General features: G+C 37.1%; 1 protein-coding gene across 1 annotated transcript; it reads right to left on the bottom strand.

Moving 5' to 3' along the window:
• Nucleotides 1-3,591: 3,591 nt before the first annotated feature.
• LOC125665725 (uncharacterized) lies at nt 3,592-18,031 on the bottom strand. The gene is made up of 6 exons (XM_048898524.2): nt 17,447-18,031; nt 16,666-16,858; nt 7,161-7,480; nt 6,737-6,991; nt 4,274-6,145; nt 3,592-3,932 (listed from the first exon to the last, which is right to left on the bottom strand). Exons 1-6 carry the CDS (start codon nt 17,982-17,984, stop codon nt 3,886-3,888), a joined length of 3,225 nt encoding a protein of 1,074 aa, XP_048754481.2. The 5' UTR covers nt 17,985-18,031; the 3' UTR covers nt 3,592-3,885.
• Nucleotides 18,032-19,339: the final 1,308 nt, after the last annotated feature.

Consider the following 19,339-nt stretch of genomic DNA (forward strand, 5'->3'; position numbering starts at 1 on the left):
ATAAATGATTTAGGGCTAATGCTTCTTGTGCCTTCTCATTAAGGTTGCAGTATGCCTTCTGGGACATTTGTCGTATGTCATCACCCAGAGCTTCTACAGTCTCTCCTGGTTGTCGTTTTCGCATCTCGAGTCTAGATAGCCATTTGTTCTGATGCCTAGAGCTACCAAACCGCTGACTGGATTTGTTGACAAGTATTTCATAGGACCGTCTTTCCACCAGAGACAGGCTCATGTAGTAACTTCTGGCCTGATCTCGCAAGTTTGCTGCTAAGAAAAGTACTTTTTCCCTATCAGACCATCTACTCAGCTCTGCACAATCTTCAAAGTGAGAGAGGTACTCTTCCCAGCTTTCCTTTCCACTGAATGGCTCTGGCTTCATGTTAAATGTGGCACCCAAGGTATGAAAGGATGGTGTTGACAGAGTTATAGGTCGTCCAGGATAAAATTGGTGTTCTTCAGGTGTAGGAGTCCGACATCTTGCATTGATTCTAGGAGGGAAGTCTATGTTTTCCATCTCAATGTTTACTTCATCTTCTTGGATCTTCTGATCATCATTCACCACGTCGCCTTGACCGCTTTCGTCTAAATTGACCGATTTAGGAACGCGAACTTCGACTTCATGATCAACTGATTCACCCGAGTCAGACATTCTTTGTGAGCTTACTTCTTACTTATGGAATAGATAAACAATGCATCATATGGATATGTTCTACACTTCTAAGTTCTGTACATCTCAAATGTAGGATAGTTAACTACCACACTGGACAGCCGTGGACTTGTATCAGGATGCTAAAATTGTAGCATCCCACTTCTGACACCAGTTTGTAAGCTACCCAAGGATAGGGGTTTGCTTGTATATTTTTGAATCCTCAGCAGATCCACTCATGTCAGGATAATTCCAAAGATCATTTAACTTCAATAAACAATATCTCGGTCACACTTCTCTTCCATTTTTGGTGAAGAATACTAGAAACTTTTCAGTCTTAATCTGTATTTATTATGATGAATAAACAAAACAAGGCACAAATAAAATCTCTTCATGTGATGAACTCTGTATACTACGACAGGCTTTATACAAGTGCTGAATTTTCAGAAATACAAGTTTTGGCTGTCCAGTGTGGTAGGAGATTTCTACCTAAGTTTTTACTATGATTATTACATTATGAGTAGTCTCAACTTAATTTTCTTCTAAGAGATTTGAATGTTACCGCCGCTCAACTTGTAGAAATCTGCCGTAGTAACGTAGCGAGCTTACTTATATAACCTTCGGTCCTAGACCACATGACTACAGTTAACCAATCAAAATATGCCGTACAGGCCTCTAACCAATCAGCGACTTGTACGGTGGCATCGGCTCCCACACAATTTCCCACACAGAACTACTTTTTCCCGTACAGGCTACCGTACAAGCGCGAAAGGAATATCAATAAGTACCAATAATTAAAACCGAGTAGCATACATTAAAAAGCTCAATTTGCTAATCTAAACAAGTAAATAAATATTACAATATCTCATGCATGTGGGTTAAACATACTCTGTCTTGTGTGCGGACGAATACCGTTACTATCAACGATACCGTAAACAAATATAGTTCCTTAAGATATGACTGGTTACATGTAGTATGTAATAAATAACAACGAATTCTCAACCTCAAACTGTTAAAGAACATTAATTCATACGTCTAATTAATTCACATAGTAAATACTATCTCACAACCATCGTAAATATCTTCGTCACCAAACCGGAAGTGACGAGTGATACTGCACTCGTAAAAAGATGATGGCAGCCAAAAACATGAAATGTAAATATCCACCCGACATTCCCCAATATTATTACTATTACTACCCCTCGTGAAACTAAAACTGGTAACTAGAACAGGAATTATTCAAGGGAATGCACGTAAGTACATGAAATGACTCTTAACTATCGGAACACGTGTAAACATGAGACATGTCAAAATATACGAGACCATTTCTGAAGGAATACATCGTAATGCACAATACAATGTCACTAATTATTATTGATCCAAACATGTTAAAAGTAGAAAATCAAGTAACAGGTTACAATATCTTCAATTATTTGAGCTCATGTTAATTTGGCGCTCCATAGGAGCAGGTCACCACTATTTCTTACATATTATAAATACTCTCCCTGTAACTTGCATGAGGCCATAAAAACCAACTTGTGGCTAACGAGAATAAGATTTGTTTTCGAAATTCTTTTAATCTGATCATGTTATTTCCCGCCCCTTTCTCCCTCGATATTATGCGTCTCCCACTTCAGGTTACTTTGTAAAAATAGGAAGGGGAGTTTTAAAATATTTTTTACTCAAGAACCACTGTACCGGTCACATTAACATGTATGCATACTCATTATACATGTACTCTCAAATAAGTATACAAACTGATTTTGACTACGGATTACTCCGGTTATCTGATCAAGACATACCCGATAGGACTGACGGCGGGTGTAACCGATCAACAGCGATGCTTACTCCTTCTAGGTACCTTATCTCACCTCTGGTAGATCCAGGGGTCAGCGTTTGCCCTACACTTAATTTTGTGTTCTTTGTTGGATTTATTAGATGGATCACTGTTCATTTCTTCACTTGTTTCTATACAAGTCGACTTGTATTTTTAGGAGAATGGAATTCGAATTTAATATTCATCCTTTCATAAGTCGGAATGAATTTTTGATCAAAAGGTCCGTCAAGTTAGATTATATGCGCCATATCTGCTTAGCGTATTTTCTTCATTTAGGAGCCACGTGGGTCACGGGACCACGGTACTTTTTCTTACTTACAATTGTAACATTGAACACTACAATTGGATATGGGGAACTTGACTTATAGGGGATTATATTTTCGTGAATCAACGGTGTAGTAAAATATCTTTTCGTTCCTCGTCTGAAAAAATCAAAGTACTCGGGGGTTGTCTCCAGGAAAACAAAATCTATCGGAATAAGTCGAGATTGACAAAAGTAACAGAATATGGTAAATTGTATATTTTGAATTTTCTATCCCTTCTTTTCTTAAGGGAAAATAAATGAGAAAATTATATTCTCTGTCGATTCGGTATAATATTTCCCAGTGAACTCGAAATTAAAATGACACCACTTAGTCTTCCACATATGCTTTGTACTTGCATATCTTATTCAACATCGATGTTAACGGCAAACTAACATTTCAACTTTATGAGAAACGGGATGAATTCAGCTTCTCTATCCTTCTTCATCCTTATGAAAGGTGAAGATAACGAACAGTGATCAATCTCATAACCCCTATAAGCAATACAAAATAAAGAGTATGGCAAACACGGACCCCTGGACACATCAGAAGTAGGATCAGGTGCCTAGGAGGAGTAAGCATCCCCTGTCGACCGGTCACACCCGCCGTGAGCCCTATATCTTGATTAGGTAAACGGAGGTGTATCTGATGTTTTTTATTTTGATTTCACTGGGATATATCGAATCGAGCTATAAATGAAAGTGAATGTTTTAAAACAGGTAAGACGTCGTCAATGTATTTTAATATTGTATTACAGGAAACAACACTTTTTACGCTGCAATCAGAAAGATGAAATCGCAAATATAATCGATGCAAGGCAATTTTTAATCACATACTCGTACAAACGTACAATTCCAATGATATATTCTATTTCAACATCACCAGAAGTAAAAAAAAAAAAAAAAAATGCATGTAAACAGTTTTTAAGTGATCTTAATATAATTCCATTAAAGAAATTAAAAACGATCACATTCATGCTTTACAACATTCTATAACAGTGACACGTGTGTGGCCAAATACACTGGATTCAGGTCGACAAAATCTCTGTCGTCTGTTTTACATCAATTATTGCAGGTTGTGCAATATTATGCAGCACTTGCTTAAAATTTGTTCAGCTTACATGTTGATTCGTGTGCCCACTTCGTACCTAATAAAGATAAAAAGAGTGAAAAGTAATATCAAGTCAATTAAAGCAAAACCTTGTATTGAATATAACAAATCTGAATAATTGTAAATAGAATGCTACTAATATCAAAACTTCATTTTCCCGTGATTTGCATTGTCAAATTATTCACGAAAGGAAAATTTCGCAAGCAATTAATGCAGTAATAAACCTAAGAATCCAACGCAAAAAATTTCGCTAGTTCAAAATCTCGCGAATAAAATTTCATCTTATCGTTTACCAAACTGAAATCGTACAGAATGGTTGTTTTATGAAACAGAGTTAAGTGTGTGCGTAATGGAACAAACTGTTGTTTATGCACATACCTGCACCCAAATACAAATCATAAAGTTCTTCATATTCTTTTCGCTTGTTGTGGTTGTACAGGAATCGAAACATAATGCTAACGATGCCATACATCTCTGGCAATTCTTTACTCAATTCTTCTATCGCCGGCATATAATTCTGAAGTGGGCTAAATGTCCGATATAACTGTGAAATCCAATATGCATGTATAAAGCAGTCTTTTAGTTTTTCTTTCAGCTTTTTCAAGATATCAGATTTCTGTGCCAGGATTTCCCTATTTAATTCCTCATCTTCAATCTCTGTAACGTCAAGCATGTTACTGTCTTGAATGGCTCGCTCCAAACAGTGGATAGCTTCTGCAATTCCAAGAGAAGCTAAATCGGTATTGCCTCTTTTCAATTCCTTTTTGCTTAAATCATAAAAGAATTCTGCCTGTAACTCGAAATTTTTTGTTTTCTCTGCTGGAATATCAAGCCAGGCAATCTTGAAACTTACTTCCCATTGTAAGATATCCTTAACAAATAAGCCTTCTTTTCTCATGATGGAATTTAATAGATTAATGCCACATTCGTTCTCAAACATTTTTGCCAAAACGATTCGAGATGTCTTCTGCCCAAGCTCACCGAGAGCACTACAGAAAAACTCGGCCAAACTGCAGTATTCTTCCCCATATGAACAAAATCCTATTTCATAAGTACCACGAAGGAGGGTAAATGCCGCATCATACCATCCCCGTCGAGCCAAAAATTTTACTGTTCGTATGGTTCCAGGGACAAAATCATTTTTAAAAGTTTGGACTAAGTTTCTGTTTCTTGCAAAGTTTCTACAGTTTTGAAAAATGATCGTTTCTAACTTTGATCCATATGAATATCCGTATTTCGAGGCAAGAAATTGAATAGTTTGTACAGGGAACAACCGAACAGCTTCTGTCTGAAAGTAAATGTCGTCAATTTCTTCCTCCGTGTAGCAGTCAAGAAGATTTCTACTTGGAATAAAGTAATATGGCAAGTTCTTCCTTTTCAAGCACTCTAACAGATAACATACACTATAAAGTATAGCTCCTCCAAAATTTGTATCCCATGTATCTACTGGAATCTGTTCGCAGCAGCTGAAAAAGATAGCTTTGATGTGTTTGTGTTTTATTCGTCCAGCGCTGCAACTTTCTAACAGTACTTTTAGTGTATAGAACCCGTGTAGTCGACCTGTCGAAACAATTATAGCTTTGCGGAAGAGTATAGTCTCGGATTTAGAGAAATTAAATTTCCATTCAATCTCTGGATGAGAACTTTGTGGATGGTGTTTAGGGATCACGGTACATCCCGATTCTTGAATTGCAGCGATCACCTCTTTTGGGGGCCACTGGAATTTTCTTGGTCTGTTGCGCCACTCTATCGTTGTTGATGGAAATTCACATTGGAATCCTACCATACATTCTGCCGTTCTCTGGGGGAGAGTCATCTCCTGTGGAACTTCTAGATTTTTCAGATAAATCTGTCCTGCAAGTCTATATAGACTTTTTGCAGGAAATTCAGTACCAGACGACAGAACTTTTACACGTAAATATCCCGGATGGGTTGACGCTGTATCAGGCGTGATTTTGGACAATAAGGCTTTTATAGTATGTGCAACAACTCTTTCGTCTTTTCTCATTTCATCGTTTTGCATTGTTTGTCCTCTGGTGATATCCCTCAAGAACACGTCTGTTCCCGTTGCGTAAGTGCCTATGTATTGAAACATAGTTCCGTCTACAGTAACTGGTGGAATATACTGAGAGTATGTCACAATCATTAATGGAGGTATCAAATGCCTGAACATGAAGAAGAGATGTGAAAGTGGTATCCCTGTTCTTGAGTCGATGTGAAAACTGTCTTCAATGCAGTACTGCTGGGAATCTGAAAAAGAAATCGAAGAATTGTTGCTAATTGATGATTTTTGCTGATTGCATTGAAGTCGTTTTCTTACATTTACTTGCATCATTCATTCGAAATCTGATCTTTTCACGGAATTTATGTGGGATTATTATAGAATTTGTGCGTTAGAACCCTCTTATGTATATATGGACACAGATACGTACGTACGCACGCACGCACATACACACACACACACATATATATAGAAGCACTGAAAAGGCCACGATACTGTTATTTAAACCTAAAATTTTAATCGCAACCCGCGTCTTTATCAAAAGACATACATTACATAAACGAATACATTGTTAACAAGAATGATCCACTCATGTACTGAATTGGGAAAAATGGATTCGTTGTAAGCGTGTCTACAGACGATGGTGTAGAGAGTTTGTACCATCATCGGTTTCAGGGATGAAATAGAATATATATATATATATATATATATATATATATATATATATATATATATATATATATATATCAAAATCAGTGTGCCAAGATATATATATATATATATATATATATATATATATATATATGTGTGTGTGTGTGTGTGTGTGTGTGATGTATTACCTTCACTTTCTTCTGGTTCCAGATCAGATAACCCGTAAGTTTGACAGAATGAATACACAAGATCCCGAGAAAGTATACATTTCTTGCTGATTTGGTTCTCTGTGTTAATTGTTTCAATTCCTAATAGATTCTTCATGGCTTCTTTTCCTGCAACATTAAACTTTTTCATGCTGTCCATTTTCCTCTGAAGAAATTGCTTCCTTACAACAGGTTCCATGTATTTGGTACATGTGTGGTATCTGAACAACAGTGCTTCTGCAAAGATTTGAAATGGCGTACATAATATGTTAAACATGTGCCGGCAATTTGCTTATGATATGACCGTTGGTAATTAATCGGATCATATTTACTTTTAAAAAGTGATCCATTACATATGAATACTATTATAGATATGCTGAAGGCAATAAAATTCTAGAAATTTAACTGTATTGCCATTCCCTCTCCCAGTTCTTTGGTCGTAAGCTCAGGTAGTGAAACTCTCCAAAGTGACCGAGATAAATCGTCAAACATTCCCCCCGTCCTTGATGGCCTCCAGGCAAGACTTCAGTGCGTCTGACGTCTGTTTCATACACGTTATAAATCACGGCTTTCATCCCTAGTGCGTCTACACAAGCTCTCAGAATGATATGATCACACCATTCGATGTTTTTCTCCATTCTTGATAGATATTGTTCCCATGTTTCGGCAAAAAGGAAAGCTTCTAAGTGTGAGCCATCCTCTTGTAGGGGATTTTGTCGAAGATACCTGCTTGTTAGAAAAGACATTCAAAATCAATTTTCTTCGGGAAACTAGATTGTAAATGAATAATTGTATAATACATGTGATATTGGATAGATCAATGTCTGATTCATAGGATTGGCAAACATTCACTGACAAAATCATTATTATTGGATCATTGTTATTCGACAAAACCCTTCAAAATGATACCATGATTAAAAAATGACAACATCTTTCTATTAATATGAAATATGATCTGTTTACATTGAATACATCAAATAGTTCAGTTACATCATTTAAGCTTTTTCCAGATACTTTCTCTGTATACCGTCGATATCGGGGTACTGACAGCCATGGTAGAATACTTATAACACATAGGAAAAACCTAACACAAAGATGGCTCAACTGAATCCATCATTGTTAAAACTGACATGCCCAATAACATATTCATGGTAGTAATCACATTCTACAGACTGCCTTGTATTGACAAGGATTACCTCAACGCTTTCATTGAGGAAATTATAACACTGAAATGTAACTATGAAACTTCATATTTCTACGTTTGCGATGACTTCAATCTCCTAGACATAGATTGGAAAACAGCATTCATAAGCGGAGCAAAATGTTTATCAAGACTTTAATGAGGGCATCAGAACTATGATTAATGACTTGGACTTACAGCAGATGGTCGACTTTACAAGAAGAGGAGACAACACCTTGGACCATATTCCCTCACTCATTGAGTAGGTGAAATGTCTACCACACCGTAGCAAAGCCGACCATGATGTCACACTGTGTGATTCCAACCTAACACCGCTGAGATTAAGAAAAGCACGTCGGAAGATCAAACTGTGGAAAAGGATGAATTCGGACGCTATTAGAACAGACTTACATGGGCTTTCAGAATTGCATAACAATATACACTTCTGTTTCAATATATTATGGACCAAATTCAGACACTAAAGAGAAATCATGGATTTACATACAACATCAACAGAGGACTCACATTCCATGGATAATTAAACGAATAAACAGATTCACGAGATAGAACTGAGCACATAGGAAAACAAAATTAACCAACAACAAAAAAAGACTGGAAAGGATATAAGAAATTGAAAACAGAGAGAGAGAGAGAGAGAGAGAGAGAGAGAGAGAGAGAGAGGTCTCTCAAACAAGTACTAGTACATTTATGATATCATCACAACTGCAGGGAAGAAGAAAGACAAATTCGAGAGATTCTGGTCGTATATGTAACACCAGAAACAGGTCTCTAGTGGAGTAACAATGGTTAAGAAAGCTGGTGGTCTGCTGTATAGTGACGCACCGACTCCTGACATCCTTAACATGCAGTTTCATTCTGTGTTCAAGTCCATACCAATCCATGGCCAAATTACAGGCAATGCCAACATAGTTGGGAAACTATTGAAGGGTCTTAACATCTAAAAGGGAACAGGTCCTGACCAGATATCAACGAGGCTCCTACATCATTTTGCTGATGAACTGGCCTCAATCTTGTCTGCACTTTTTAGAGGTCACTGAACTCCAGAGGAATCCCAGATGACAAGAGAGGATGCCATAGTAATCTTCTAACCTTGCTGATGTCATTTTCGGGGCGTCATAGGGAAAATTCCTTGTCCACTTTTGTTCTTCACCTACATCAATGACCTGCCAGATCTACAACAACAAAGGACCCGAAATCACACCAACACAAGTGGCAAATTGTATTCCATCCACAAGAGTACAGTGATACCTGCTACTAACAAGCGGCAGCCACTGAAGTCCGGCTACACACTGCATAGACACACCTTGGAGGAAGTCGGCAGTGCCAAATATTTAGGTGTGACCATCACCACAAGTTCCGTTGAAACGATAATATTTCCTTGGTCACCATAACCCTGGAATTCTTCAAACGAATTATCCAAGGATACAAGGCTCACATTAAATTCATGACTTATCGGACAATGGTGCTGCAAACATTGGAATATGCTAGTACAATGTGTGACTCCACCACCAGGTCCATATAGTCCCTGAAAGTTTCACTTTCCCACTTGAACAGTGAGCGAACGCTGACGAACGCAGAACAAACGGTGAGTGAAAGGTGTGTGAATGCTGAACGCAACTTTGTTAATGCTGACCATGAGCGAGCGGAGAGCGCAAACGCGAACGCAAATTGAACGGTGAGCGATCAGTGAACGCAAAGATGAACGATTTATTCAGAATGCCTTGAGTATTTTCCTCTCATTGTATTTCATTCGTTAAAGGCCCTGACACACTATGACGCTCACACCAGCTTTCGAGTAACATGTTGCGAAACGCAGAGGAACGTCAAGAACGTTAAAAACAAGATACAAGAAAGTTAAACGAGCGTCGACAAACGTTGGGGAACGTCGAGGGACGTCGGCAAACGCCGAAGGTGAAAAATATTTTTGGATGTGCACAAAAATTAACGACGTTCTATCAAAACGCTACTTCGCGTTAGAGGAACATTACACGAAAGTTGGGGGGCGTTACTCGAACGTTACTCGAAAGTCAGGACATTCCTTGGACGCTAAGCGGCCGCCGCCCATCAGTGTCAAGTGGCAAGCACTTGGGTAACGCCTGTGTAACGTCCGTCGAACGTCTGTCCAGCGTGTCGCCAACGTTTTGCAGCATTCGAGAGCGTTCTTAATGCTCTTTCAACGTCTTCCTAACGTCTGGCAGCGTTCTGGATTTTTGCAACGTCTGTGTAACGTTCATGTAACGTCCTTGCGACGCGCCTGTAACTGGTAGCATTCAGAAGGGTTTAACAGCCACTTGCGATTTATAAAGGGGCTTGCAGAGGCCACCGCGGCGCCCTGTTGGAACTTTCACAGGGTGAAGACCTCAAAAGAATGACAGACCAATAGAAACGACAGTATGCTGTTGCTGCTCTCATGCATCACAGCAACCTCCTGCAATTGGCATTGCACCAGGTCAGATGGCCAAGGCAGAGTCCAAGAAGAAAAGGAGGAGGAAAGGGAGAATGAGCTGGGTGAGACCCTGGATAGGAAGACGATCCCAGTTTGGTGTTTATGACAAGCTATTGACTGAACTCAGAGCTGAATACCAAGCCTCCTTCCACAACTTCCTCCGCATGCCACCAGAGATGTTTGATGAGGTGAGACAGAGGTGGAACTTTCCCCATGTACTGGGAGCACTAGATGGCAAGCATGTGGCTATTAGGTGTGCTACACACAGTGGCTCCTTGTACTACAACTACAAGGGGTTCTACCATCGTGTTGCTAGCCCAGTGGTCAGATCTTGGAGGCCTGGGATCAGCATCCGATTCCCAGATCTACAACTCCAGTGAGCTGAAACATGGAACTGAGGAAGACCTGCTTGGGTTTCCACAGCCTACACCTCTCCCACAAGACACTACAGATGTTCCATACTTCTTCATTGGAGTTGACGCCTTTGTCCTGAGAGCCCTACAATCTCTGTGGTATATCATAGGAGACGCGTATCTTCAACTACAAGCTATCGAGAGCCAAGAGGGTCGTGGAGAACGCCTTAAGGATCCTTGGCAACAGGTTCCGGGTGATTATGGGCACTATGCAACACAAGCCAGAGACTGTGCAACTGATAGTGAAGACCTGCTTGGTCCTTCACAACCTGATGAGGGTCAGGTATCCAACGCTGCAGAACCAACAGCTGGACCAGTCAGAAGGTCCAGAAGAAGACTTTGTGCCTGGTGCCTGGGGATATCTGGAATCTGGAAGACACACAGGTTGTTTCAGCCCGAACACTGCGACTAAGGAAGCCAAGAAGCAGAGGAACCTTATCAAGCACTGGCTAAACTCCTCAGCTGGGGCACTGGACTGGCAGGACAGGATGGTGTAGACCTGGACCCTAGTGTTGCAGTGCAGAATGGACTTAATATAGACTTTACTTTTTGGTAGACAAAATTTTTAGAAACTGAAATATTGTATGTGTAATTTACAATGACTTATTTGTAGATAACAGTAATAACAAATGTAATATTGTGTGTGTCATTTCAAAGTAGTTATTTGTATAAAACATTAATAAATGTCTTATTGTTTCTGTGAAATAAAAAAATATGTTTGCCTTTCGCTTTATTTATGTTGGTATGGACTTTTGTCCTTTACTTCTTTATCCCCCCCACCCAATTAAAATTTTTTTTTATTGTAACCCTATATGTGCATACCTGAATATGAACCTGTTAGGCAAATACTGGTAAATACATCATGCTTACGTAGTAATTCATGGTTGCATGAAATATTACATTTAAATTAATTTTTTTATTTTTACATTATTCAGGCAATATTTTATTTTGTAACAATGTTTAATACAAAAAAGTATTTTTACCGTATGGACAATTTTACATTTATTAATAATGTTTTATACAAATAATCACTTTAAAATGAGGTTTTGCTGCTATTTTCTACCACAAACGTCGCCTGACACTGCGCGAACGTTGGCTGAGCGTTATCCAAGCGTTACAAGAACGTTATAACAAAATAGAGACTCAATTTGAAGAATGTCGACGTTTCTCTAATTTTTTAAAACGTAACCAAACGTCTGACAAAACGCTATGGTGTGACAGGGCCTTAATCAAGTAAGATATAGAAAGATCAAATAAATGTTGCAGTACCGACATCACCAGACGAGAATTAGTACAGCTATTGCAACGTTCTTGGCACACTGATTTTGAATACGGATAACTCCGTTTACCTGATCAAGATAAATGGCTCACGGCGGATGTGACCGGTCAACAGGGAATGCTTACTCCTCCTAGGCACTTGACTCCGTCTCTGGTATGTCCTAGGATCCCTGTTTGCTCAACTCTCTATTTTGTATTGCTTATAGGAGTTGTGCAATCGATCACTGTTCGTTATCTAAATCTTATTCTAGTTCTCTTTTGTGTTTGCTTTAAAATGATTTCTTCTCATCCCTTTTGTTTGAAAATTCAATTTAGTATTTTCCCGGAGTGTTTTCACATAAAAAAAAACCATACAAAGAAAGATACATTGCTGGATCCAGTAAGTGCTCTACCAAGCCCCTATCTTTGCTCCTCACGAAAATGTTAACAGCTGTGAAGGAGAAACTTCAAACTTACTGTGCGACTACATATGCCAGAAGTGGTGCTAATCAAATGTGGATTCTAAAAAATTCTAAAGAACTTTTAGTAAACTTGAAATCACAGAATTTTTCCCAAATCAATAGCATTAAAACGTATGACTTTTCAACACTATACACGACCATTCCTCACGATAAATTAAAGACTAGACTTTTTGACATCATAGACAGTTGCTTCTTCAACAAAAATGGAAAACGGAAATATTCATATCTAGTGATCAGTCATTCAAAAACTTACTTTGTTAAACACCACTCTGATTCCACGCACAAGTACTCTGAAGTTGAAATAAAAAATATGCTGGAGTTCCTCATTGACAATATCTTCGTGGTCTTTGGTGATCAGGTTTTCCAACAGTCTGTTGGAATTCCCATGGGCACGAATTGTGCTCCTTTGTTAGCTGACCTGTTTTTATATTCATATGAAGCAGAATTTATTCAAAAACTTCTACGTGAGAAGAAAATATCTCTCGCTGTGACCTTCAATTCGACTTTTAGATATATCGATGACGTTTTGTCTATTAACAATGATAGCTTTCATTCATATGTCGATTTGATATATCCCTGTGTGAGATCGAAATAAAGGACACCACAGAGTCGTCCACTTCTGCTTCATACTTAGATATTTTATTGAAAGTAGACATTAACGGCAAACTGACAACTCAACTGTATGACAAACGGGATGATTTCAGCTTCTCCATCGTCAACTTCCCACATTTATGTAGCAATATTCCATTATCACCTGCATATGGTGTTTATATATCTCAACTGATTCGATATGCAAGAGCTTGTTCTGGGTATGGTCAGTATTTAAATCGAGGTAAGCTACTGACAAACAAGTTGATGGTACAGGGATTTCAACAGTCTCGATTGAAGTCAGCATTTCGCAAATTCTATGGTCGTTATAACGATCTAGTTCGTCAATACAACCTCGCATTGGGTCAAATGCTGTCTGACGTGTTTCATACCGTTTGTTAAGCCGTTCTTGGCACACTGATTTTGACTGCGGATAACTCCGTTTACCTGATCATGATATGGGGCTCACGGCGGGTGTGACCGGTCAACAGGGGATGCTTACTCCTCCTAGGCACCTGATCCCACCTCTGGTGTGTCCAGGGGTCCGTGTTTGCCCAACTCTCTATTTTGTATTGCTTGTAGGAGTTATGAGATTGATCACTGTTCGTTATCTTCACCTTGCATGTAATTATAAGAATGTTGTCATTTGTACATTTAATTTTATAAACTTGAAAAACTGAAGGCAGTGTTGTTTAGAACAATATATTATAATTTTTTTTTTTATTTATTATTTTTTTATTTCAAAAACATTGACATAAGACAGAAGAACATTTGCCATTTTTTTCTAACCACTTTCACACACTTTCATACTCACACTCATACATTTGTTGGTAAGTGCTTGCATTTTTAATATAATTGTAAGAGAAAAATGATAACAATACAGAGCTTGAGTAAATAGATAAAAGTACATGTGGCTTCAAAAGTAGAAAGAAAAAAAAACATTGCTTGAAATAGCAGAATTATGATTTTTTTAAGTTGTCAAAAAGTGTTTTCCATACATGCCAGGTATTTTCAAATTTTTGTATTTCTAAATTCTGATACGCAATACATTTTTCAACCTTGTATTTGTTGTATAGATAGAACAATAATTCCAAGAATCTTGGCAATTTGGTTTTTTTCAAACAAGAGAAAATATATTGTTTTGTATAAAGGATAAGGAAGTTTACAATTCTGTTGCCTTTCGACAATGGGAGTTCACCTAATAAAATATTAAGAACATATTATAATTTTGCTTGGAAATGACACTTTTGGTGAGATCTTGATTGGGTTCACACTGCATTAGGTGTGTCAAAATTTTCTGATACTTGATTTTCATACTCATTTTTATTTTCACAGTTATAGAATATTCTGACATAAAACTGTGACTTCAATTAAACAGAAAATGGGTACTCCTCCTAATATATCTATAAACATGAATCACAGTTGGCGCTTATCTAAGATGGATTATGCGTAAGCTTGTGTCCTCTTTGATGATACGACCAAGGAAAAAAGCAAAAGAACAGAAAACCTTTACGAGTAATTACTCGTTACCAGTAACGTGTTTCCAGTTTATTGATTTGTATTTGGTGATATTTTCGCATAAGTATCACGATTGAAAACAATTCCTATAATGGCGGAAATCTATTTATACATAATTATAAATGCTATAAAACTTTTGGCAGTTTTTTAAAATTGCTTTGATGGAGTTGTGAAACACATATTAACTACACATTTGCGATATCAGTGTGAGAAAACGTCACAATTGCATTTCTTCATGGAAAGGATCTTTTCTAAATGTTCCCATTATACATGTAAAAACTGCTGTAAATGCTCTGGAGACTTATTAGTATATTGGCGCAATCATGTTTGATGATATATTTACCGAGAAAGAAATTTACGCTATCCATTTATTAGCATCCACAAGTCAAATCACGTCATTACGTAATGCTATGTGACTCTATACAAAACGATGTTGTTCAAAACACGGAAATGGATTATTTTTTACTCTGTCAATAACTAAAGAATTTCCTTATATCAAAAATGTATAATATTGTCATCTTTATATACTCCTATTTGAAATGAAATACACGCTTGTTCGCATGAAATACGCCGAAATTATCAAAGGTAATAAAGAGTCGCGCTTTATTCATCGGTAGTTTTTCTAAACAACAAAAGTGTATGAAATGATTTATTATAGTAATTAAACATTGTATCCGGATCACCATCACGTGCAGAAATTACTGTCCGCCATGATGTTAGTATGACTATATAGATAAATGCAAATTAAATTAATTACCGAAAAGCAAATCATAAATACACAGTGTTTTGTGTCATCTTTTACTACATATATTAAACACTATTACTAATACATTACTATTAAAATGGGATGTCTTGAAAATCATCACCTACGACCTTGACCTCGTTGTATCGAAGATCAATATGTAAAGTCATATCAAAAACAGATAATAGATAAGTTTATTTTACTATTTTGATTCCTTCATATATTTGGAAGTGAGTACAACTCACAAAGAGACAGCAGGGAAGTATATACCTTGTTATATCATACGTTACGTCCCTGTATGCATTTACTATCTATTTATATATCAAACATAGTCATGCCAAGTATCACTCAATACTTTCACTATAAATAAATCATACACAATTTCTGGAAGAAGACTTTCCACATAGGCATCAGGAAATTGATGTCAAAAAAGTGACATAGATAATCCCCATTCATGAACTTTCATTCCTTCCATTTTCGAGCAACATTCGATTCGAAAATTGTTCCTTACCTTGTTGATTATGACCAATGATGGTTATTTGGAAGATGGGGAAAATGGATTTTCATCAATATAATAATTTTGTTTTTAAACTTTTTAAAATCAGAAGTCACTTTTTGATTTTTCCTTTTGTTCCATTTCACTACCCCTTGAAAGAGAGAGGTTTTATCAAATCAGTACGAATTGATTTAAACATGAAAGATAGGATAATATGCAATAAGTACATAAATCAAAATGAAAATGAAATATGCAATTTTGGAGAGAAAAGGCATGATTTTAAAAAAAGTGTTTCAATGAATAACACAAATTACACTGGGAGCGGGTCAATAATCCGATACCTTATCCAATGAGCTACGATGATAAACATTGTACAAACAAATCCATCGATAAGAATAACAAAACTTTGAAATCGTAATCTTGTGACTTAGTGTCATATAAGTCTTGATGTAGTGAGCTACATTATGAAAGGTGAAGATAACAGTGATCAATCTCATAACTCCTATCAGGAATACAAAATACAGATTTGGGCAAACACGGTCCCCTGAAAATATCAGAGGTGGGATCAGGTGCCTAGAACGGTTTAATTTTTCTTGGTATGATAAGGGTTTGTCCTTCATAGAGAATAAGCCAATATGGAAAAAAAAACCATTCAGATGTTCTTGTTCCATTTTTAGGCAAGGTTATGCATTCGTTGTCTAATTAATCCGGGTATGTCCATGTTTCGTCCTTCATAGAATATCTAAACCAATATAAAAAACAACTCACTTGAGAACGAAATTCCGTAGTGAATCAGGCGAATTTCCAAATACACCATTGATTGACAGCTGATCAGCTATAGCTCTGAAGAGACAGTTTCCGTCTGCTGTAACATCATGTACTTCAAAACCATTGCTATCTGCGTACTTTTGAATGGACTTCATGAATACCGGCATATTATAGTATTGTGCTATACCTCTACCTACAGTGAAAAACATATCCATGCTATGAATGGGTGAGGCGTTTTAATATCTAGCATACACATTCAAGTATGTTATTCTCAAAATATCCCTGCTTTGATAGGTTGTGTATGGTGTTCTATGCCGACACGAAAATTCAAGAAAAACGCATTGCCCATTTGGAAATATTCGCCTCTATTGGACTTTTATGATATGTTAAAAACAAAACAACAACGTTGTTTAGAGAGGGGATTGAATCCTCAACACGGTTTGTCAGTTCTAAAATGTGACACAATACCCTATATCGATTAATTTTGGCGAACTGGATATGTTGGGTTTTTTGGTGGATGCCAAAAAACCCCGCTAAAAATAAAGCACTTTAAAAATGTCTATCCATATCAATAACAAACTTCTAAATGAAACTGCGCCAAAACTTATAGCGCGCTAAAATTTCAAACTACATGTACTATTTTGAGAAAACAAATCCTCAAATACTTCCCACGCCAAAATTACCCGGTTTACAGTTTTAGAAATTATATTGATGGCGTTTTAAAACCAATTGTCCTGTAAATGAAATATTTAAAAAAATCAAAATAATGAAATATTCTTACTGTATCTTCCATTTCCTTCAGAATTGTAAGGAGAATACACCATGCCATGCATTGATCTTTGATCTTCAAAATTCTTTCTATACGTTTCAAAGTATTCGTCTTCACTGTCAAAATAGTCACTTGTATCATCATCATCCTGAACATTAGGGTTATGTAGACCTGCTCCCATTTCCGAGAAGTCATAACAATTCACATCTGGTTCATCTAACCCAGAAATGGTCGGTTTCAGATCATTTGATTTTGGAACAACAACTTCATTGACTTCTTTGCTCTTTAAATTGTGGTCTTTGCTTTGAGAGTCTGTGGAATAGTCTGAGGTGATTTTTTGGAGCAAAGCCTGCTCCGTTACCTCAATGTTAGAAAATTCATTTCCATCTACATTCTGCTCATCATATGTATCGACAAAATCGTTTTGGAACTCTTCTTGTGTAATCTGTTCCTCAGACCTCTGATTTGACCAGATACTGCAGAGGAAATTTCTCGTCCTCGTTCTGTCAAATGATTTTTCAATCTCTGACAGAGCGCTGCGTTGTGACATCCTCTTCCTAATGTGACAGCCATGTAACTGTTCTTTCTTGTATATACGATACTAATAACATGAAACAACGTCCTTCCCATTTATGATACACGGAAATGTTCCCACAAAATGATGTCTGCCAACAGGATTTGAAATAAAAATATAACGTTTGGTATATCAATATTTACAGAATTAGGGATTAATATCATGTAAATTTAATTTTGAATAATGTGAATGAGGGCATTTTCCGTCCTTGTTGTGGCTTCTCTTATACTAATTTTCTATGGAAGGCTATTTCCTGACAAATGCACTCCAGTGTAAAGACAATGAAACATAACGAGGCTTTAGGATACACGAATTTCCAGAACTACTAGAACTACATTTGTATTATTTTTAACTAAACATATTCTGCTAAAAATTCAATCCTGTGGGGATCAGGGTTAGAGTAGGTGCTCAGTACCCCTTGCATATCGTAAGAGGCGACTAAATGGGGCGTCCCTTCGGATGACAAGGCAGAAACCGAGGTCCCGTGTCACAGGAGATATGGCACGATAAATATCCCTCCCTGCTCAAAAGTCGTAAGCGCCGAGCATAGGTGTAAATTTTGCAGCCCTTCACCGCCAATGGCGATGTCTCCATATGAATGAAAAATTATTGAGAAGGACATTAATTAAACAATATACAATCATAAAATTTCAAAGAAAGACAAAGGTAATGAAACTTTACAAAAATGAGAACGTCTTCTGATTTTGTAGCACAACATTTGGTGAAAGAGATACTGAAATAGTCACTTCATGGTATATGGATAAACAGAGAAAGGACTAAATGTAATGGTAATGAAAATAAAATTTTCGTATAATACTTAAAAATGATCTTATTCACACACACAAGCTGTCATTAGGTCGAATGCTGTCTGCGTAATTCATGCCCATTGTTAAGCCGTTCTATATTTACTGATTTTGAACAGCTCACTTTACCGGTGAAATTGGTCAATATGGGATGCTTCCTCCTCCTAGGCACATGATCCTACCTCTGGTGTTTCCTGGGGTTCATCTTTTGAATTTTGTAGATTAATGAGATTAATCAATGTTCGTTATCTTTACTCGTTTTAAGAAGACGCCAGCAGATACGTGTTTGAATGTAGAAATATTTGAATGAAAGCCTGATATTGAGGACGAGGTATAGAAAAAAGATTCTGAATGTTAAATGAGCCTTATATATTGATCAGGTAAACGGATTTATCGGTAGTCAAAATCAGTGTGTCAAGAACGGCTTAACAATCGGTATGAAACACGTCAGACAGCATTTGACCCAATGATAGGTTGTATTGCAGTTGAAACATTCACTGGTGGTATGTCTTAATAAGTATGATATTA

This window comes from Ostrea edulis, chromosome 1, assembly GCF_947568905.1.
Source record: "Ostrea edulis chromosome 1, xbOstEdul1.1, whole genome shotgun sequence".
In the NCBI taxonomy this organism is placed as follows: Eukaryota; Metazoa; Mollusca; class Bivalvia; order Ostreida; family Ostreidae; genus Ostrea; species Ostrea edulis.

Coding starts and splice junctions, on each gene's coding strand:
- LOC125665725 (XM_048898524.2), bottom strand. CDS start 17,984: ATGTCACAACGCAGCGCTCTGTCAGAGATTGAAAAATCATTTGACAGA. Junction 16,859..17,446: donor TGAAGGAAATGGAAGATACA/GTAAGAATATTT, acceptor TTTTCACTGTAG/GTAGAGGTATAGCACAATAC. Junction 6,992..7,160: donor GGAGAGGGAATGGCAATACA/GTTAAATTTCTA, acceptor AAATCTTTGCAG/AAGCACTGTTGTTCAGATAC.